This window comes from Xenopus tropicalis, chromosome 7, assembly GCF_000004195.4.
Source record: "Xenopus tropicalis strain Nigerian chromosome 7, UCB_Xtro_10.0, whole genome shotgun sequence".
In the NCBI taxonomy this organism is placed as follows: domain Eukaryota; kingdom Metazoa; phylum Chordata; class Amphibia; order Anura; family Pipidae; genus Xenopus; species Xenopus tropicalis.
The window spans coordinates 57,825,299-57,843,355 of NC_030683.2; the positions used below are offsets into that span (position 1 = coordinate 57,825,299).

General features: G+C 39.7%; 1 protein-coding gene across 1 annotated transcript in view; it reads left to right on the forward strand.

The window, feature by feature from the left end:
- Positions 1-9,991: 9,991 nt before the first annotated feature.
- kdm2a (lysine (K)-specific demethylase 2A) overlaps positions 9,992-18,057 on the forward strand; it is a 145,047-nt gene continuing 136,981 nt past the window's right edge. Inside the window, 2 exon segments of the mRNA NM_001011176.1 lie at positions 9,992-10,076; positions 12,866-12,973. Coding sequence (NP_001011176.1) covers positions 12,938-12,973 — 36 coding nt within the window. The 5' untranslated portion in view covers positions 9,992-10,076; positions 12,866-12,937.

An 18,057-nucleotide genomic window follows, 5' to 3' on the forward strand; every position in this document is an offset into this window, starting at 1 on the left:
TTTCAATTTTATTTTACTCCTTGCTGGAATGCCCCTTTTATTTTATATTTTAGCGTGTCCAATTGCTTTTTTGCATGCTTCATTAAACTTTTTGTACCTAATGAAAGTTTCCAAATAACAGCAAAAAATTCAGTGAAAATAAAACCACATTTTAATGGCTCAAAGATTTTTTCAAAACATAATACAAAACAAATTCAAATATATACTATACCAAACAGTGACAAGGTGCATCCTAGTGCCTCTCCTAACGCGTTTCACACAAAGTGCTTCATCAGAGGAGGTCTAATTTTCTAATTAAAGTTTCAGCTATCCCTTACCTACAACAATGGTAACCTGTCAATGGTAACCTATCAAACTAAAATAGTTTTTCCATGCTTAAAAGGGCAATAGACTAACAGGTACATTTAAACAGCATTTTTAAGATATTCCACTTTTTTGTTCTGGATTTAACCCTATAAAAATACTTTCCCAGTTAATATGTTTAAACCCTTTTTTCTCTCAAAGTAGACCATGTTTCCTAAATGCTAGCCCATCCAAGTGCTGGAACTGCAGTTACCCAGTGACTAACTCTGCAAAACCAATAAAAGTCAGTAGGTGAACTGTGATTGGTGGTTGTGCCCCCTTTTTCTAACCTTGAGCCGAAGTCACCCAGTGACAAACTGCAAATTTTGGGCACCCTGGCATAAATAGTGTGAGAATTACAGCATTTTTAAATTTAAACCAATGAAATTCAATGGGTGAAATCCGATTGGCTGTTAGTGGTCCAACCCACTTTTCTGATTTTTGAACTGCAGTCCCCAGGTGACCAACTCAGCAAACTTTGGGGGCTCAGGCGTAAAAATTTATAGTGGGACTAATAGTATTTTAAATTTCACCATTGAAAGTAAATACATAGTAACATAGTAAGTTGGGTTGAAAAAAGACATATGTCCATCACGTTCAACCATAATGCCTATATTTAACCTGCCTAACTACTAGTTGATCCAGAGGAAGGCAAAAAAAAAACCCCATCTGAAGCCTCTCTAATTTGCCGCAGAGGGGAAAAAATTCCTTCCTGACTCCAAGATGGCAATCGGACCAGTCCCTGGATAAACTAGTACTAAGAGCTATCTCCTGTTAACCCTGTATTCCCTCACTTGTACTGAGAGCTATCTCCCATAACCCTGTATTCCCTCACTTGCTAAGAATCCATCCAGCCCCTTCTTAAAGCTATATAATGTATCAGCCAGCACAACTGATTCGGGGAGGGAATTCCACAACTTCACAGCTCTCACAGTAAAAAATCCTTTCCGAATATTTAAACAGAACCTCCCTTCTTCTAAATGGAGTGGGTGCCCTTGTGTCCGTTGGAAGGACCTACTGGTAAATAAAACATTAGAAAGGTTATTATATGATCCCCTTATATATTTATACATAGTTATCATGTCACCTCTTAAGCGCCTCTTCTCCAGTGTAAACAGACCCAACTTGGCTAGTCTTTCTTCATAACTGAGACTTTCCATACCTTTTACCAACTTAGTTGCCCTTCTCTGGACCCTCTCTAACTCAATAATGTCCCGTTTGAGCACTGGAGACCAGAACTGGACAGCATATTCTAAATGGGGCCTTACCAGTGCTCTGTAAAGGGAAAGAATAACCCCCTCCTCCCGTGAATCTATACCCCTTTTAATACAGCTCAAAACCTTGTTTGCCCTTGCAGCTGCTGCCTGGCATTGCTTGCTACAGCCAAGTTTATTATCTACAAGGACTCCAAGGTCCTTCTCCATTATGGATTTGCCTAGTGCAGTCCCATTAAGGGTATAAGTGGCTTGCATATTCTTACATCCCAGGTGCATGACCTTACATTTATCCACATTAAATCTCATCTGCCACTTAGCCGCCCAGATTGCCAGTTGGTCAAGATCCTGCTGCAAGGATGCTACATCCTGGATAGAATTGACTGGTCTGCAGAGTTTTGTGTCATCTGCAAACACGGATACATTACTTATAATACCCTCCCCCAAGTCATTTCTGAACAAATTAAACAAAAGTGGACCCAGTACAGAACCCTGAGGGACCCCACTGAGAACCTTATTCCTAGTAGAGAATGTATTATTAACAACCACCCTCTGTACCCGATCCTGTAGCCAGTTTTCTTTCAATGTGCAAATGACTTCATTAAGACCAATAGACCTTAGTTTAGAAAGCAGTCGTTTGTGGGGGAACGGTATCAAATGCTTTGGCAAAATCCAAATAGATTATATCTACTGCATCCCCACTGTCCAGCTTCTTACTTACCTCATCATAAAAAGCAATTAAATTGGTCTGACATGACCTGTCCTTCATAAAGCCATGCTGATTACTGCTCACAATGGCATTCTCCAGTACATAATTTTGTATGTGATCCCTTAACAAGCTTTCAAATAACTTGCCCACCATGGATGTCAAACTTATAGGCCTATAATTGCCAGGCTGAGATCTTACTCCCTTTTTAAATATAGGAATGACATTTGCCTTCTTCCAATCCCTAGGTACCATACCTGATGAAAGCGAGTCTGAGAATATCAGAAACAAGGGCCACTGTAATTCTGACCCTAGCTCTCTCAGTACCTGAGGGTGTATTCCATCTGGCCCAGGTGCCTTGTTTACATTTATCTTGTGTAACCCTTTAAGCACCATATCCTGTGTCAACCACTGTGTAGTTGGAGCTGAGGCAACAGTGCAGCTATTGGGTGGGACTTGGCACTCTGGCTCCTCTACTGTATACACAGAAGAAAAGAACTGGTTAAGCACATCTGCCTTTTCTGTATCTGCTGCAACCATATTGTTACTATAACACAATGGGGCCACACCCTCAACCTGCATCTTTTTACTATTTATATACTTAAAACACTTTTTGGGGTTAGTCTTGGCCTCTGCCGCTATGCGCTCCTCATTTTCTATCTTTGCCTTCCGGGTTGCTGTTTTACAACACTTGTTATAGTATTTATATTCATTAAATGCAGCTACTGTCCCCTCTGACTTATATTTATTAAAAGCTTTAGAGAACACTAGATCCAATATAGCATGGTTCCTGGTTGGCTCCTCAACAACCTGTGACATAAAGTTGTCATGCAGCAAGTTTATAAACTTGTTCCCATTTACTGTCCTGGCAGTACTATGGCTCCAGTCAATATCAAGATAATTAAAATCCCCCATTATTATCACTTGCCCCAAACTAGCAGCCTTTTCTATTTGCAACAGGAGATAAGCCTCCTCCTCCTCACTTACATTGGGGGGTCTATAGCATACCCCTACAATTAGTTTGGTAGATTCTTTACTATCTGTGAGAAGCTCCCTCTGTTACCCCCATCACTTCCTCTTTAACATTTGCTTTTAATTCCTGCTTAACGAAGAGACACACTACGCCTCCTTTTCTATTGCCCCTGTCCCTCCAAAACAATGTATAACCCCCAATATTAACTGCCCAGTCATGAGACTCATTCAACCAAGTTTCAGCAACACCAATCATATCATATTTCCGCTCCAATGCCAGTACCTCCAGCTCTCCCATTTTACCAGTCAGACTCCTTGCATTGGTAAACATACATTTAATACTGGTACCGGCATGAGAATGACGTGTAAACTACTTATGGGTATCCCGAAGCAAGTGTCCTCCCCAATTTTCCCTTACTATGCCCACTACCTCATCTATCCTGTCTACCACAGAATTTCCCGCTGCACCCTCCCCCCCCACTCCTAGTTTAAAATCTCCTCCAACCCTCTAGCCATCTTTTCCCCCATCATCATTGAGGTGCAGCCCATCCCTGGCAAAGAGCTTGTAGCCAATTGAGAAATCGGCCCAGTTCTCGAGCAACCCAAAGCCCTCCTCAGCCTCTCAGCCACGCATTAATCTCCCTAAGCTCCCACTGCCTTCTTAACGTTGCTCGTGGCACAGGTAATATCTCTGAGAAAATTACCTTGGAAGTCCTCGCCCTCAACTTCTCGCCTAGCTTTTTAAAATCGTTCTTGAGGACTTACCCCCCCTTTTAATTTTGTCATTGGTACCCGTGTGTACCAAGACCGCCGGGTCTTCCCCTGCCCCTCCCAACAATTTGTCCACTCGTTCCACCACATGCTGAACCCTAGCACCTGCAAGCAACACACAGTTCAGCATGTAGGGTCTTTGTGACAAATTACTCTATCCACCTAATAATTGAATCCCCTACAACTATAGCCTGCCTTCCCTTCCTAGCTCTACTCCCCCCATCTGTATTAGAGGTGCCGGCTCCCAGGGTGCTCCGAGAGTCAGCCTGCTCCATACGTGCTAGCTCAGAGCTGTCTTCCCCAGCATCTTTACCTAAAGCGACAAATCTGCTGGTTTGTACAAGCTGTGAACCAGCCCCCCTACCCTTGCATCCCCTATTTCCCCTCTTGACTGTTACAAACCTGTCTCCCTCATTAACCTCCACTGTCCTTTCTCCACCCCCCACTACACCAGCCCCTGCCAGTGGTTGCTCAGTGAGCCTCCTGTTCTCCCCCATGTTTGCAGCTGCCCTCAGTGCTGCCAGTTCCCCCCTTATATTCTGCACCTCAGATTCCAAGAGGAAAACCCACCTGCATCTCTCACAAGTAAATGCTGCATGGAACTGCTGCTCCAGGACCACATACATTCGACAAGATGCACACTGAGTAACACCCGCAATCATACTGCAACTCATATTGCCACTGGGTACTTACAGTCTCCCGAGTGCAATCCCTTGTACAGTGCTTTTTTTAGTTTCAAATGCCTTTCTGTTTTTAACGCCTGCTGAACTCTTAATTCACATGCAAAACTTAGATTACATGCAACACTCGCTGTGCAGTCAGAAACTTAGAAAAACAAGCTCATCTAATACTGATGTGAGAGATGACTCTGTCGGACCATGTCTTTAGCATAATCCTGAGGGCTAAGAAACTACTTAATGATGGTACAAATGCTAGTTAGGCTTCTGATAACACCATAAAATGTGATTTTCTGGTGGCTACCCTTTTATTTCCCACTAATAATATAAACCTTATCTGCACTCAAAAAAAAAAAGGGGGGGAAGAAAAAAAAAAAAAAAACACACACACCAGTGAAGAGATACAAAAAAACATTTCTAATATCAATATATAGTGATTAATTTTAGCTGCCCTCCTCTATACTAACCCTAAAATATTCAAAAATTGTTTCAAAGAGAGTTGGCGCTTAGTCAGTGAATCAGTGAAAAATCGATTTATATTTATTTGAGATGAATCAATATGTTAGTGTAATAAAATCAATTTTATACAATAAAAAATTCAAATTACTAAATAAAAATGTCGAATGAATTCTATATACAGGAGAATATCACAATAAGCAAAAATTCATTTATTTCAAAGGAGACAGATAGCACCTGAAGATGATTTACCCTTGAATTCCCAATTAAATAAATATCGTTCCCTCAATAGAAGTCAATTTATTTATATTTTAAGTTTTAGAAAAAAGGAATTCATTATTTAAAAAAGATAATCCATAAAATAGTAGGTTATAAATTCCAATATCCCCCAGTTAATTAGAAAAGGGAGGCAGAGCCTCAGGAGCACCTTATAGATATTAACTCCTTAATTAGCTTATCCACATATGGGATACAATATAGACCAACTGGCATAAAAACGACCGAATAAAAATCACTTGGTAGAAGGATAATATACCTTCTACTTTCCCTCTCAATCTATGCAGGTAATGGGGATACAATTGGGCATGTAAATATAGGCTATTTCCCACTAGACAACCTTCCGTCTAGAACCCTTTCCTTCCTCTTTTTCCCCCCAGACATAATAATCCAATCCAACAATCATAAGCAGCTTTGACAACGGACAGTTCTTTTCTTTCTTTTGCTCCTGTACCTTCGTGTAAAAAGTACTGCGAGTAACACAATGTACCTCAAATTTATATCATATCATGATTAATATGCCTGTTATCACTACTGAAATGTTACTTATTACTATATTCACTGAAAGTTGGATTGAACATAAAACCCAAAAAAAAAAAAAAAAATAGAATAAGCTGAACATAATGAGTCTATTGCTGCAGAGGAAGAGTAGCAAAATGCTTCTTCTAGAACAGGGGGTCCCCAACCTTTTTTTACTTGTGAGCCACAGTCAAATGTAAAAAGACTTGGAGAGCAACACAAGCACCATAAAAGTCCATGGAGGAGCCAAATATGTTCACCTTGGGGTCCCTATATGCTACATACTTAGGTTCAAATTTAGGGTGTTTTATCTTGGTACCTGATATGTGCAAGAGAAGATGCTGCAAAGTGGAAGCTTTGAGGTGATTTTTGGAAATGTAATCAAAATCGACAACTTTAGGAAAGCTTTGCGGCTTGGTAGTTTGCAGTAGAAAGACATGTGTACCCATATTGAATTCAGGGGAATGTGTACTTTCCAAAAATATATGGCTTTTTAGGGTGAGCATATTTTTCGCAGCTTTATCCCCACATAAATGTGTTGATTTTGCAGGAGTTGAAATGACAGAAATGATTGAGCATATAGGGGTGTTTTCATTTTAGGGCCCCTTTATTATACATACTTATATAAACCTATTCATATTGGGCATCAAACTGTTCAGTGTACTCCTGGCATTCATATTTAGTATGTTTTTTTTTTTAATATTTTTTTTTTTTTTTAAAGTTTTTTCATAACATACATACAAATTGTTTGTTACATATAAAGGTTGTATCCGTAGTTATATAATAAATACATTGTAACCATAGCATGCATATTGCGTTTTTTTACTCAAAGGTATACTCTATTGGGGCGCAGCCCCTTATGCCTATTTTTCCAGTTCCATCAAGTTTACACTTTTATTAAACATTGGAAACTGTAACTTACTTTTCTATGGTGTACCATGTTTTTCCCGGTTATTATGAAAAATATAGAATTCTATAGCATACGCATATATAAATGAATGTTTATATTATTACAGTATAATGAAATAAAGAAAAGGAAAAAGTAACTTGGTCAATGAAGATACAATTTCAGAGACAAACTAATTGTTCTACTTAAGGTGCCGTACCCGTTTATAAAGTAAGAAGGTGGGGGGGGGGGGGGTAATGAGTTGTTAAACCTGTAGCTTATCCAGGGTTTCCAAACCGTCTGGGACACTTTAAGATTATCTGTGGCTATGCTTGTTAACTTCTCGTTTATAAAAACTCAGTCAACCTTATTTTTAAACATGATAAAGTTTAGCTTTGGAGACTTCCAGAACTTTGCTATTGTCTGTCTAGCTGCTAAGTGTATATGGCTTAGAAGTTTTTGTTTATTTCTGGAGACATTGGCAATGGGCAGGCCCATTAGGGCTTCGTATGGGTTTTTACGTAGGTTCAAACATATTAAGTATGTTTTATCAATCAATTACTTTACGAAAGCACTGCAACTAGGTAGTTTGTAGTAGACAGATTTTACAGTTTTACCTATTCTGGATTCCCCAGAATCTGTTCTTTCCAAAAATGTATAATTTTCTGGTATAAACCTTCTGTTAGTGGAATTTTTGGCCTTGAAATCTAAAGTATGCAGCTTTCTGGAGAAGTGCTTTGGAAATTTGGTAGTGTACTGCTGGGAGTTTTTGACCTATACAAGTAAGAAATCTCCATAAAACTATATATTTGATATTGGTGCATTCAGGAGACATGGTACTTTCCAAATCACTTGTATTTTGTGCATAATTTTTGTTATATGTGTTTATATTATGAATTACATGAATTCCAGCGTATTTTGAAAGCTTAGGTTGTCCTGAAAAAAATTATATATTGTTTACCTAGGTAAACTAAAAGTCTAAGGAAGAAAGGCCCTAAAGTGAAACAGTGCAAAATGTCTGCCAATAAAAGTTTAACTTTGACCAAGTCAGCTGAGAGTGAAAGGGTTAATAGATTGTCCACAGCTGAGTTTCGGTCCCTGGAGGTTAGTGTATGCGGAGATGTGAGAAAATCTTATGGTGTCTAACAGACTTTTTTCTCATTGAAATACATTGTAGATGCAGCAACATCATCTGACTTTATCTGGTCTAACTTTACATTACAGCTCTGGAGATCAGTAGTGCTACACAGTATTGTGTGCAGTTACATGAAAAGATCAGATAAAACCTGACCCACAAAATCTAATCAAAATCTCCAGTGGAGTTTAGCCCTAAAGACACAGCATGGAGAATTACCTTTTGACAAGCATGCACCAATCTCTGTACCCTCAAATATCTAAACAGTTTCGCAAATATAGATATGTCTTGTTCAGCACACATAACCAAAACTTGAAAGGCTGCTCATGAAAACTTCACAGCTGGTAATTTTTCTATTTGTTCTGCATTTCTGTCTTTGGAGTGGTGTAAATCTCTTTATGTTGTCCTCCCACTAAAAAGGAGTACAAAACCACTACTTGAGGGAATTGTCTTCTTCACATTGCTACCTGTTTAGGGATGTGTTGTACTAATCCAAATTTGAATTTCTTTTGAGCCAGTTTACCCAGACTTAGCCTTTACCTGGGACGTCTTATAACATCAACTGACAATTGCATGTATCTGAAATCTTTAAATCAAACTATAGGGGTTGATAAACATTTACTAACTTTGAATTTGGCAGAATGCATACTTTCTAAAAATACATGGTTTCTTAAATATTCTTGCCTCAGAAGGATACTGGATAAAAACTTGGCAATATGCAATAAAATAAATATTGAATATTCTTTACTAAATGAAACGTAGGAAAACTTACCAACATGTTTTTGGCCCCCAGAACGTTCTGCTGCTGAACTGAAAGGAAACCTGCACCCTCCAGAGTCATGACCAGGGACAAAGACTACTTTAGGTCTAATTCAACTCCTAAATTAGTGCCTGTTCTGTCCCTTAAGCTGGCCATACACGCACCAATAATATCGTACAAAACCTCGTAGAAGGCGCCTGACCAAAATCTGCCGTCAGGGCTGAATCGGCAGAAGGAGGTAGAAATCCTATTGTTTCTACCTCCTTATCTGCTGTTTCAGCCCTGGACAGTGTGTGGAGGATCTGACGATGTTTCGTGCGACCATCGCCACGTGTGACCTTTAATTGTAACAAATCTGGTCCTTTTGTTCACAACACTCTGGCACCCTCTGCAAATAAACCAAGAAGAAAAAAAACAAAGGCTTAAAAACTAAAGCTTAGTTATAGTTTTAGTATGTTTTACCCATTATTTTCTCCTACATTAACCCAAACTTTGTCCCTAAATTGTTCACATAAAACACTGGACCAGAACTGAAAACAACCATATGTGCTTATGGGTAACCATGGGTTAACTGCAGGTGTTAAATTAGTTAACCCCCCCCCCCCCCCACGCCAGCACCCATCTTTCTCAATGCTCTTTTGAAGACCCAGAAATAACTGCACACCTTTGTAGTTAGTAAAAAAAAAAGTAAACGATTAAATTCAGCCAACTTCATAGTCTTCTCCTAAAATTAGTCCTTTGTATTATCTCCAAATTGTGATAACCCAAGCAATTAAATTGCACAAAAATGAGTAAAGTAAAACGAAAATAAAGTTTTCTTTACACAAAAATGACTCCTTATGAACTAGTGGCAGCATAGACTCCCAAAAAAGACATTGCTTAAAACCTCCATGAAATAAAACAAAACTGATAAGCGTGCGCATGTCTTGGAAAAAAAAAAAGGAGGGAAGGATCTGTGGACAATCGAAACGTCTTGCAATCGTCACGAAAAGGCTATTTTTCCTTGCCAAAAGTGATTAAGTGATTTTGATTAAGCGTAGAGAAAAAACCGTCAGCGAACGGAAGCGGCAAGCCTATCGCAGCACAGCAGCTTCATCAACACATTTCTCTTTTGCGCCCTAACGTATTCAGCGATACACGTCACTCTCCCAAATGCGGTTACGTGAAGCGTCGGTGCGTTTATATACGTGTATGTGACGTCACAGTCTCGCGAGTTGAGATTCGTGACGTCTGGATAAGCTTTCCGGAAGGAGTTAAGGACCTAGACGTTAACGGTACTGCGGGACTTTTAAACAGCGTTTCTTGACTGTGGGCTGAGTTAAAAAATCCAGACTGTCCCAGGAAAACCGGGACTGTCAGGCGGTATGTAAACGTTTGTCAGTTTGCTTCCAGATAGGAGCATAGCTAATAAGGATTAGTGGCTATAAGCAATTGGTATGACTGACTTTTTCAACAATGATAATGGCATATACTGCTATTCATTTTTACAAAACGTGGTATGAAGTCATTAATGAAGTTATTAGGTTTAGGTACAGTATGTTAACATCATTTACAGCTAGGTTTAATGGTGATTTGGTGAGTCCTGTATTCATTGAGGGCTGCGAGGAACCGACTGAAATCTTAGGATCATGCAACCCATTTACAAATTCTTTGCAACTACTTTACTTCATTTAATAATTTGTATGCTATAAATGCAGAGAACGTGACTATCACTGGTTCTTTGAGGACAACAGTAACATTGTACCATCATTGTTTTGGTTGAAAGGCTTAGTTCATGTTTAAAGTAGACAAATGGCATACATGAAAACCTCCCCAATCTTGTAGGCAATGATGAACAATATAGGTTGCTGTTTTAGGTCTGGGCTAAACATGGGCAATAAAAATGCCCCTTTATTGGAGCTACTCAAATCCTATTTGGTCCTTTTCCCTGTTTCAAATGAGGAGAGGACTTCAGGGTTCAGTTTCCTATAAGGTCCATCTTGCTGCTGATTGTTTCCTATTTTGCAGTGCAGTGTGTTAAAGGAGAAGGAAGGGCTAATAAAGAGTTAATCTCAAGCTGCAGGCATACCTTCAGTTGTCTCAACAGTGCCCTTAAGTCTCCCCATATTTCACCTGTTCAGATGATCAGAAGCCAAACAGGAAGAAAAAACGTAATAATACCATAATGCCTCGCTCCTGCACAGACACCCTGACCAAGTGAACATGCTCAGTTAGACTATGGGTCAGCTTCCTGCTGATTGGCTCAGATCCACATTCCTAAGGGGGGGGGTGAGTTCTTAGCATTATCGAGGGAGGGGGGAGCAGGAGACAGCAGAAAGCAGAGAGCTGCGTGTCTCTGGCACATGAATTACAGACACAAGAAATATTCACAGAGAAGTCAGTGCAGCATTTCTGTGAGTGTTTATGGCTGCATTTACATAGACCTTTCTGATAAAGCTTACTTAGTTTTTACCTTTCTTTCTCCTTTAAGTGCCGCTGGTATCTCTGCACAGCAAGGGAAAGGATGCAGTAGAAAGTGTAACACATGGGAGAGACTAGTAGGGTTTTTGCAGGAATTTTCAATAAATTACCTTAAAACAGGGGTCCCTGACCTTCTTAACCACGAGCAAATAAAAAATAAGTTGGGGAGCAGCACATGCATGAAAAAAGTTTTTGGGGGTGACCAAAAAAAGGCTGTTATTGGTTATTTCTTAACCCCTATGTGGAGAGGCACACTACAGGAGGTCCTGTTTGGTAGTACCCGTGGTATTAATGCCTCAAAAACATGCCTCAAAGTTAGACATTCAAGAATAAAGACCTGTTTTGAGGCCACTGGGAGCAACATCAAAGGGGATAGTGAGGAATATGTTGCTCACATGCCACTAGTTGGGGATCACTGCCCTAAAACATACCTTTTTAAGCACATTTCTTCTTTAAAAAAAAATATATAATGTACTAGCACATTATTGTATATTACACAGTATGTGTTTTTGAGTGATTAAAGGAGAAGGAAAGGCTAAGTCACTGGTGGTTGCCACAATCAACCCCCAGTGACTTTAATCGCTTACCTTTTACCCCAGACTGGTGCTCCTGTTAGGAGAAAACAGCACCAGCCCGGGGTATCTACGAGCGATTGTTTCCTCTTCCTTCTTCTTCGTGCACATGCACAGTAGACTGAAAAGCCAAACTTTAACAAAAAAGCCGGCTTTTTCAATCTACTGGGCATGCGCTGGCCCAGAGATTTAGAAGACAGAAGAAAAAGGAAACTCTCATTGCAGCTACTCTGTGCTGGTGCATTTTTTTCCCTAACAGGAGCACCAGCCCTGGGTAAAAGGAAAGCGATTAAAGTAACACTTGGCTTTCCTTTTCCTTGAATTTATCCTGGGTTGGTAAAGTTGAAAGCAAATCATATAGGCATCTAGATTATTCTATTAGTTTTTCTGTATGTTATTACACATGCTCTTGGCAAATAGTATCCTGGCTGGAAAGGATAAGGAAAGAAGGAAAGTAATTTTGGCATTTTACTGCCAATAGATTTTCCACATTAGTGCCACCTAGAACAAAATATTTATTCTGCAGAAACAGTTACCATACCCGAGTAAACCATTTTAGAAGCTTTCTCCGTTTGCTTAAGATAGCAGCTGCCATTTTAAGTAGCTTCCTTCCTGCTCCAGCTCTAGCGTTATAGCTGAGATCACATTCCTAAGGAAGGGGGAGGGATTCTTAGCATTCTGGTGGCAGGGGAAGCAGGAGAAGGGAGCGAGCAAAGAACTGTGCAGACTCTGGCCCCAGGAATTAAGGATGTTTCTGAGAGAGGAATTTAGACACTGGAACCTCATGTATACAAAAAAAGGAGACAAGAAATCCTGTGTTTCTTTTGATAGAGGACTCAGTGCAGCTTTACTTAAAGTGCTTATGGCTGTATTTACATAGACATTTCTGATAAAGATTACTTAGTTTTTACCTTTCCTTCTCCTTTAAGAACAACTCTAGCAACTGTCCAACCATTTGACCAAGAAGATGTAAACAGTCACTTTTACTTTTAGAAAAACCTACTATAACACTTTACAAGTTTTTACATTTTTTTTTTTAACAATTTTGAGTTTTAGGGTTTTTACCTAAGCACATTATTATTATTTAAATATGAACATGAATATTTTTTTTTCTTGCAGAGTACTGCAAGCCATAGAATTATTGTGTGCAGACCCTATACCCTCTCCTTGAATGTTGAGAGACTGGAAGAAATGGAAGAGGAGCAACTCCGATACAGCCGCAGATTGGTGATCAGATTTACGTTTTTTATATTATTGACTATTGTGGTATATTATTTTTTTGTAGCTACTGTACACTAGACTTCACATCACATATCAAATTTTAAAGCAGTACTTAAGTTGAAAAAAAAATGATTTTGTAAAGTCTCCCTGTAACGGGGTTCGTAAAATCAGCACATACCACCTGTTGGTTAATCCGTTGTGTGTGGGGGTGACTGGAGAGTAATTAAAGACGTATATAAATTTTGGGAGAATTACTGTTTTGAGCAATTTGATTCTGCCAGGGAGAGAAAGAGGTTGATCCTGTCATACCATAATCATAGAAACCAAGCATTGCACGATTGGTCAGAGGTTCAGTGTCTCAAATTTAGTATGATCTTTGTGGACTATTATTCATAAGTACTTAAAAGAGGATAGCACTTAAAACTGCTCAATGTGTAATTGGGCAGTGCTAGGAAGAGGGTCTAGGGGAAGATGACCGGTTTAGTTTTATTAATTTGGAGACCCGGGAATAAACATTGCTTTTAAAACCATTTTAAAGTTTTCGAGATGGAGAAGTTTATCGTCTGCATATAAAGAGATCTTAGTAAAAAGAGATCTCAATAATAGTGTTTTTTTTTTTTTTTAGTCTCAACCCTTCAATCATTGGGAAACCCAAATTTGGATGGTCAGTGGCTCAATTGCCAGGGCAAAGAACGGCAGTGATAGCCTAGTTCCCCACTGGAGGATTACCTTTAAGAGAGTTTACCATTAACCAAAACCTTAGCTTGGGGGGGATTTATACATTTCTTTGATTGATCCACATACAGATTCAAGGGCCCCAGACCTTACCTCGGCAGAACCTTCCAGAGATATTGCAATTGAACTGTGTCAAATGCGCAGTCTCATTAGATACAGCTTTTTCCCGATTATCATGGGTGAGAGCAAGGTTGAGTATAATCTATATACATTTATGTCTGTGGAGAGCATAAAGCCAGTTTGCTTGGGGTGAATGTGGTCACATATGATAGGTTTAAATCACGTGGCAAAAACTTAAAGGAGAAGAAAAGGTAAAAATCACTGGGTAGTGCCAAATGTTAGGCACCCTCCCCAGTGACTTTAATCACTTACCTTTTACCCCAAGCTGGTGCTGGAAAACTGGATTGCCCTGATGGGGTTTTAAAAATAGCATATTTTATTTAATCAACGGTAATTTTCCTGTCTAACCAGACTCCATGTACGAGGGGTGACTCGTCACATATTGGTTATGAGGAGGTCACATGCTTCCCAATGATACCAAACAGGGACTGCCTATACCCACCAGTTAGAAGGGATAGTTTCTGGGGGACTGGAACATGAGACACCCCTCATGTTTGGTATCATTCTGATCACCCACATATGGGTTAAAGCAAGCCCATATTTTCATAATAATATTGGGTACTGGCAAGTGCCAATATTATATGACAGAAACTGGCCTGAGAATTGCAAGCTCTCTACAGGGGGTCCCAAGGGACAAGTTCCTGGGCACTCCCCCCCTCATACAGTAATGAGGAAGGGTCCCCAGTAGGGGATAAAAGGGCAACAGACCCAGGTACTGACAGCTCATACGTGGGGTCCCAATTCTGTTGGGGTGTGTGCTCAGGTTTTCAAACTCTGGCCTCGGGAGGACAAGGAAATTCCTAATTTGGTAACGTACATAGGGTTTCTCTGTGTTTTGTGTATGTCTCTTTTTGTAAAATCTTTTTAAATGCACTGTTTACCTTTGTAATATTAAATATAAATTTAATAAGTTATGTCCTTTGGTCTAAGACATACCTGGTATAAATGCTTGGGCCTAGAGCAGGGATCCCCAACCTTTTATACCGACGAGCAACTTTCAATTGGAAAAAGTGTTGGAGAGCAACACAATCATTATGAAAGGTGCCTGGGGTGCAAATAACAGCTATGATTGGCTACTTTATAGCCCCTATGTGGACTGGCAGCCTACAGAAGGCTCTGTTTGGCATTATACTTGGTTTTTATACAACCAAAACCTCCTTACCAGAAATTTTAAAAATGAGCCCCTACTTTCAGGCCATGGGGAGCAACATCCAAGGGGTTGGTGGGCAACATGTTGCTCACGAACCACTGGTTGGGGATCACTGACCTAGAGTGTTCTAGCTTCATGACTGTGAGTGGGGGGGGGGGGGGCAAGTTGTCTGTGTAAATGCTAATTAACTAGTTGACTGCTAGCAGGAGAGTGTGTAATTTAACCCTTTGGCTGCTAGAATGCTTGTTGAATTACTGGAAACTAACCCTAACTACAGTAAGAGGAGAGTAGGCGATACATTGGTGTATTAGGTTTCTATCGTCTGTTAATGATAGATGGTGGCAGCGAATAGGGGAGGTGGTGTGTTTGGGGGTGTCTGATGTTAGTCTAACCTGTGTGAGTGGTGACTGAGTGTAACCCTTTGCCTCCCCGTCCCGGTGTGGCATGTTCCTGACAGGCGGCATCACTCGGCGCACTGTAGGATAGGAACCAATCAGAAGCTAGGCTGACCTGATAGGGAACTGAAGCCTGTCTTTGCTTGTGTGACTGCAGGGCTGTTATTGGCTATCTCCTTCTTACTGTGCAGGAAATGTTAGGACATGCCCGTCCCTCATATAGGAAGCTACAATTTAGGGGCCATTTTTACACCTGCACCATATTGTTAATCATTATTGCCGTCAAGATTAGGGATTTTTTTCACTTATCCAATATGTCTCCTTTGACCAATAATCACATTGTCATAACTTGGCTTGACGGAAAATACAGAATAAGTAATGAAAACCATATCCCAAGTTTAAGCAACCCCCTTCCTGCCTTCCTGGAACCACCTCCCCCCCCCCCCCCCCCCCGACATGGAGATATTCATCCCATAACATGAAACTGAACATCTGTAGAAACCAATTAAATTCAGTTGATGACATCTGATTGGCTTTTAGTGGCCCAACCCAATTTTCTATTTTTGAACTGCAGTCCCCCAGTGACCAACTCTACAAAGTTTGGGGTACAAATTGTGTGACTGATGGCATTTTACATTTCACCATTGAAAGTAAATTGGTGAAATGGGATTGGCTGTTGGCTCTGCCCACATTTTCTGTGAACCGCAAATACCCAGTGACTAACTTAGCAAAGTTTAACAACCCTGGAATTAAAGGAACAGTAACACTAAAAAATGAAAGAGCTTTAAAGCAATAAAAATATAATGCACTGTTGCCCTGCACTGGTAAAACTGGTGTTTTTGCTACAGTAACACTACTATAATTTATATAATAAGCTGCTGTGTAGCCATGGGGGCAGCCATTCAAGCTGGAAAAAAGGAGAAAAGGCACAGGTTACATAGCAGATAAAAGACAAGTTCTGTAAAATACAATAGTGTTTTATCTGTTATGTGCTATGTGCCTGTGCCTTTTCTCCTTTGAATGGCTGCCTCCATGGCAACATAGCAGCTTATTTATATAAATTATAGTACACTTTCTGAAGTAAACACACAACTTTTACCAGTGCAGGGCAGCAGCACATTATATTTTAGTTACTTTTATACACTTTTATTTTTTGGTGTTACTGTTCCTTGAATACTTAAATAATGGCGTCAGTTTAAATATAAACCAGTGACATTTAATGGGTGGAAATGGTTTGGCTGTTGGTGGCTCCACCCACTTTTCCTAAACTTTAACCTTAGTCCCTCAGTGACAATCTGTGAAAAGTTTGGGGACACTGACATTAACCCTTTTACTGCCAGCCATTTTGGTCAAAGCGGAACTTGTATTGCCAGACAGTTTTTGAACATTTTGCACTGTTTCACTTTAGGGGCCCTTCCTCGGTGGGACTTCTAGTTTACACAGGAAAACAATATATCGTTTTTTTCAGAACAATCTAAGCTTTCAAAATATGGTAGAATTTTTGTGTAATTCCAATTCTGTAACAAGATATAGCCTTCTAAATTTTCCATAATATAAACACACATACTAGAAACAAAAATTATTTTATGCACAAAAATACAACTGATTTGGAAAGTCCCATGTCTCCTGAACGTGCCAATACCAAATATATATTGTTTTATGGAGATTTGTCACTTGTATAGGTCAAAAACTCCCAGCAGTACTCTACCAAATTTCCAAAGCACTGCTCCAGAAAGCTGCATACTTTAGATTTCAAGGCCAAAAATTCCACTAACAGAAGGTTTATCCCAGAAAATTGTACATTTTTGGAAAGAACAGATTCTGGGGAATACAGAATAGGCACAACTGTTTGTCTACTCCAAACTATCAAGTCGCAGTGCTTTCCTAAAGTTATTGGTTTTTATCAAAATTTGTGATTTTTTTTTTAAATCGCTTCAAAGCTTCCAGTCTATAGTATCTTATCTCCTATAGGTCATAAAGTAACCAAATAAAACACCCTAAATATGAATGCCAGGGGTCCACTGAACAGTTTGATGCCCAATATGTATAGGTTTACCTAAGTATGTGGCATGTAGGGGCCCCAATGTGAACATACCCCCATATGATTAATCATTTCTGTTATTTCAGCTCCAGCAAAATCAACACATTTACATCATTATATGTGAGATAAAGCTAGTAAAAAGTACGCTCAACCCAGAAAGCCATATATTTTTGGAAAGTACACATTCCCCCGAATCTAAAATGGGTACCCATGTCTTTCTACTCCAAAGTACCAAGCCACATAGCTTTTCTAAAGTTAGCAATTTTGATGACATTTCCAAAAATCCCCTCAAAGCTTCCACTTTGCGGCTTCTTATCTCCCACATAGTGTTAGGTACCAAGATAAAACACCCTAGATTTGAACGCCAGGGGTCCACTGAACAGTTTGATGCCCAATATGTATAGGTTTACTTAAGTATGTGGCATGTAGGGGCCCCAATGGGAACATACCCCCATATGATCTATCATTTCAGCTCCTGCAAAATCAACACATTTACATCCTTTATGTGGGATAATGCTACAAAAAAAGTACACTCCCCCCAGAAAGCCATATATTTTTGGAAAGTACACATCCCCCCCGAATCTATAATGGGTAAACATTTCTTTTTGCTCCAAGGTACCAAGCTGTAAAGCTTTCCTAAGTTTGCAGA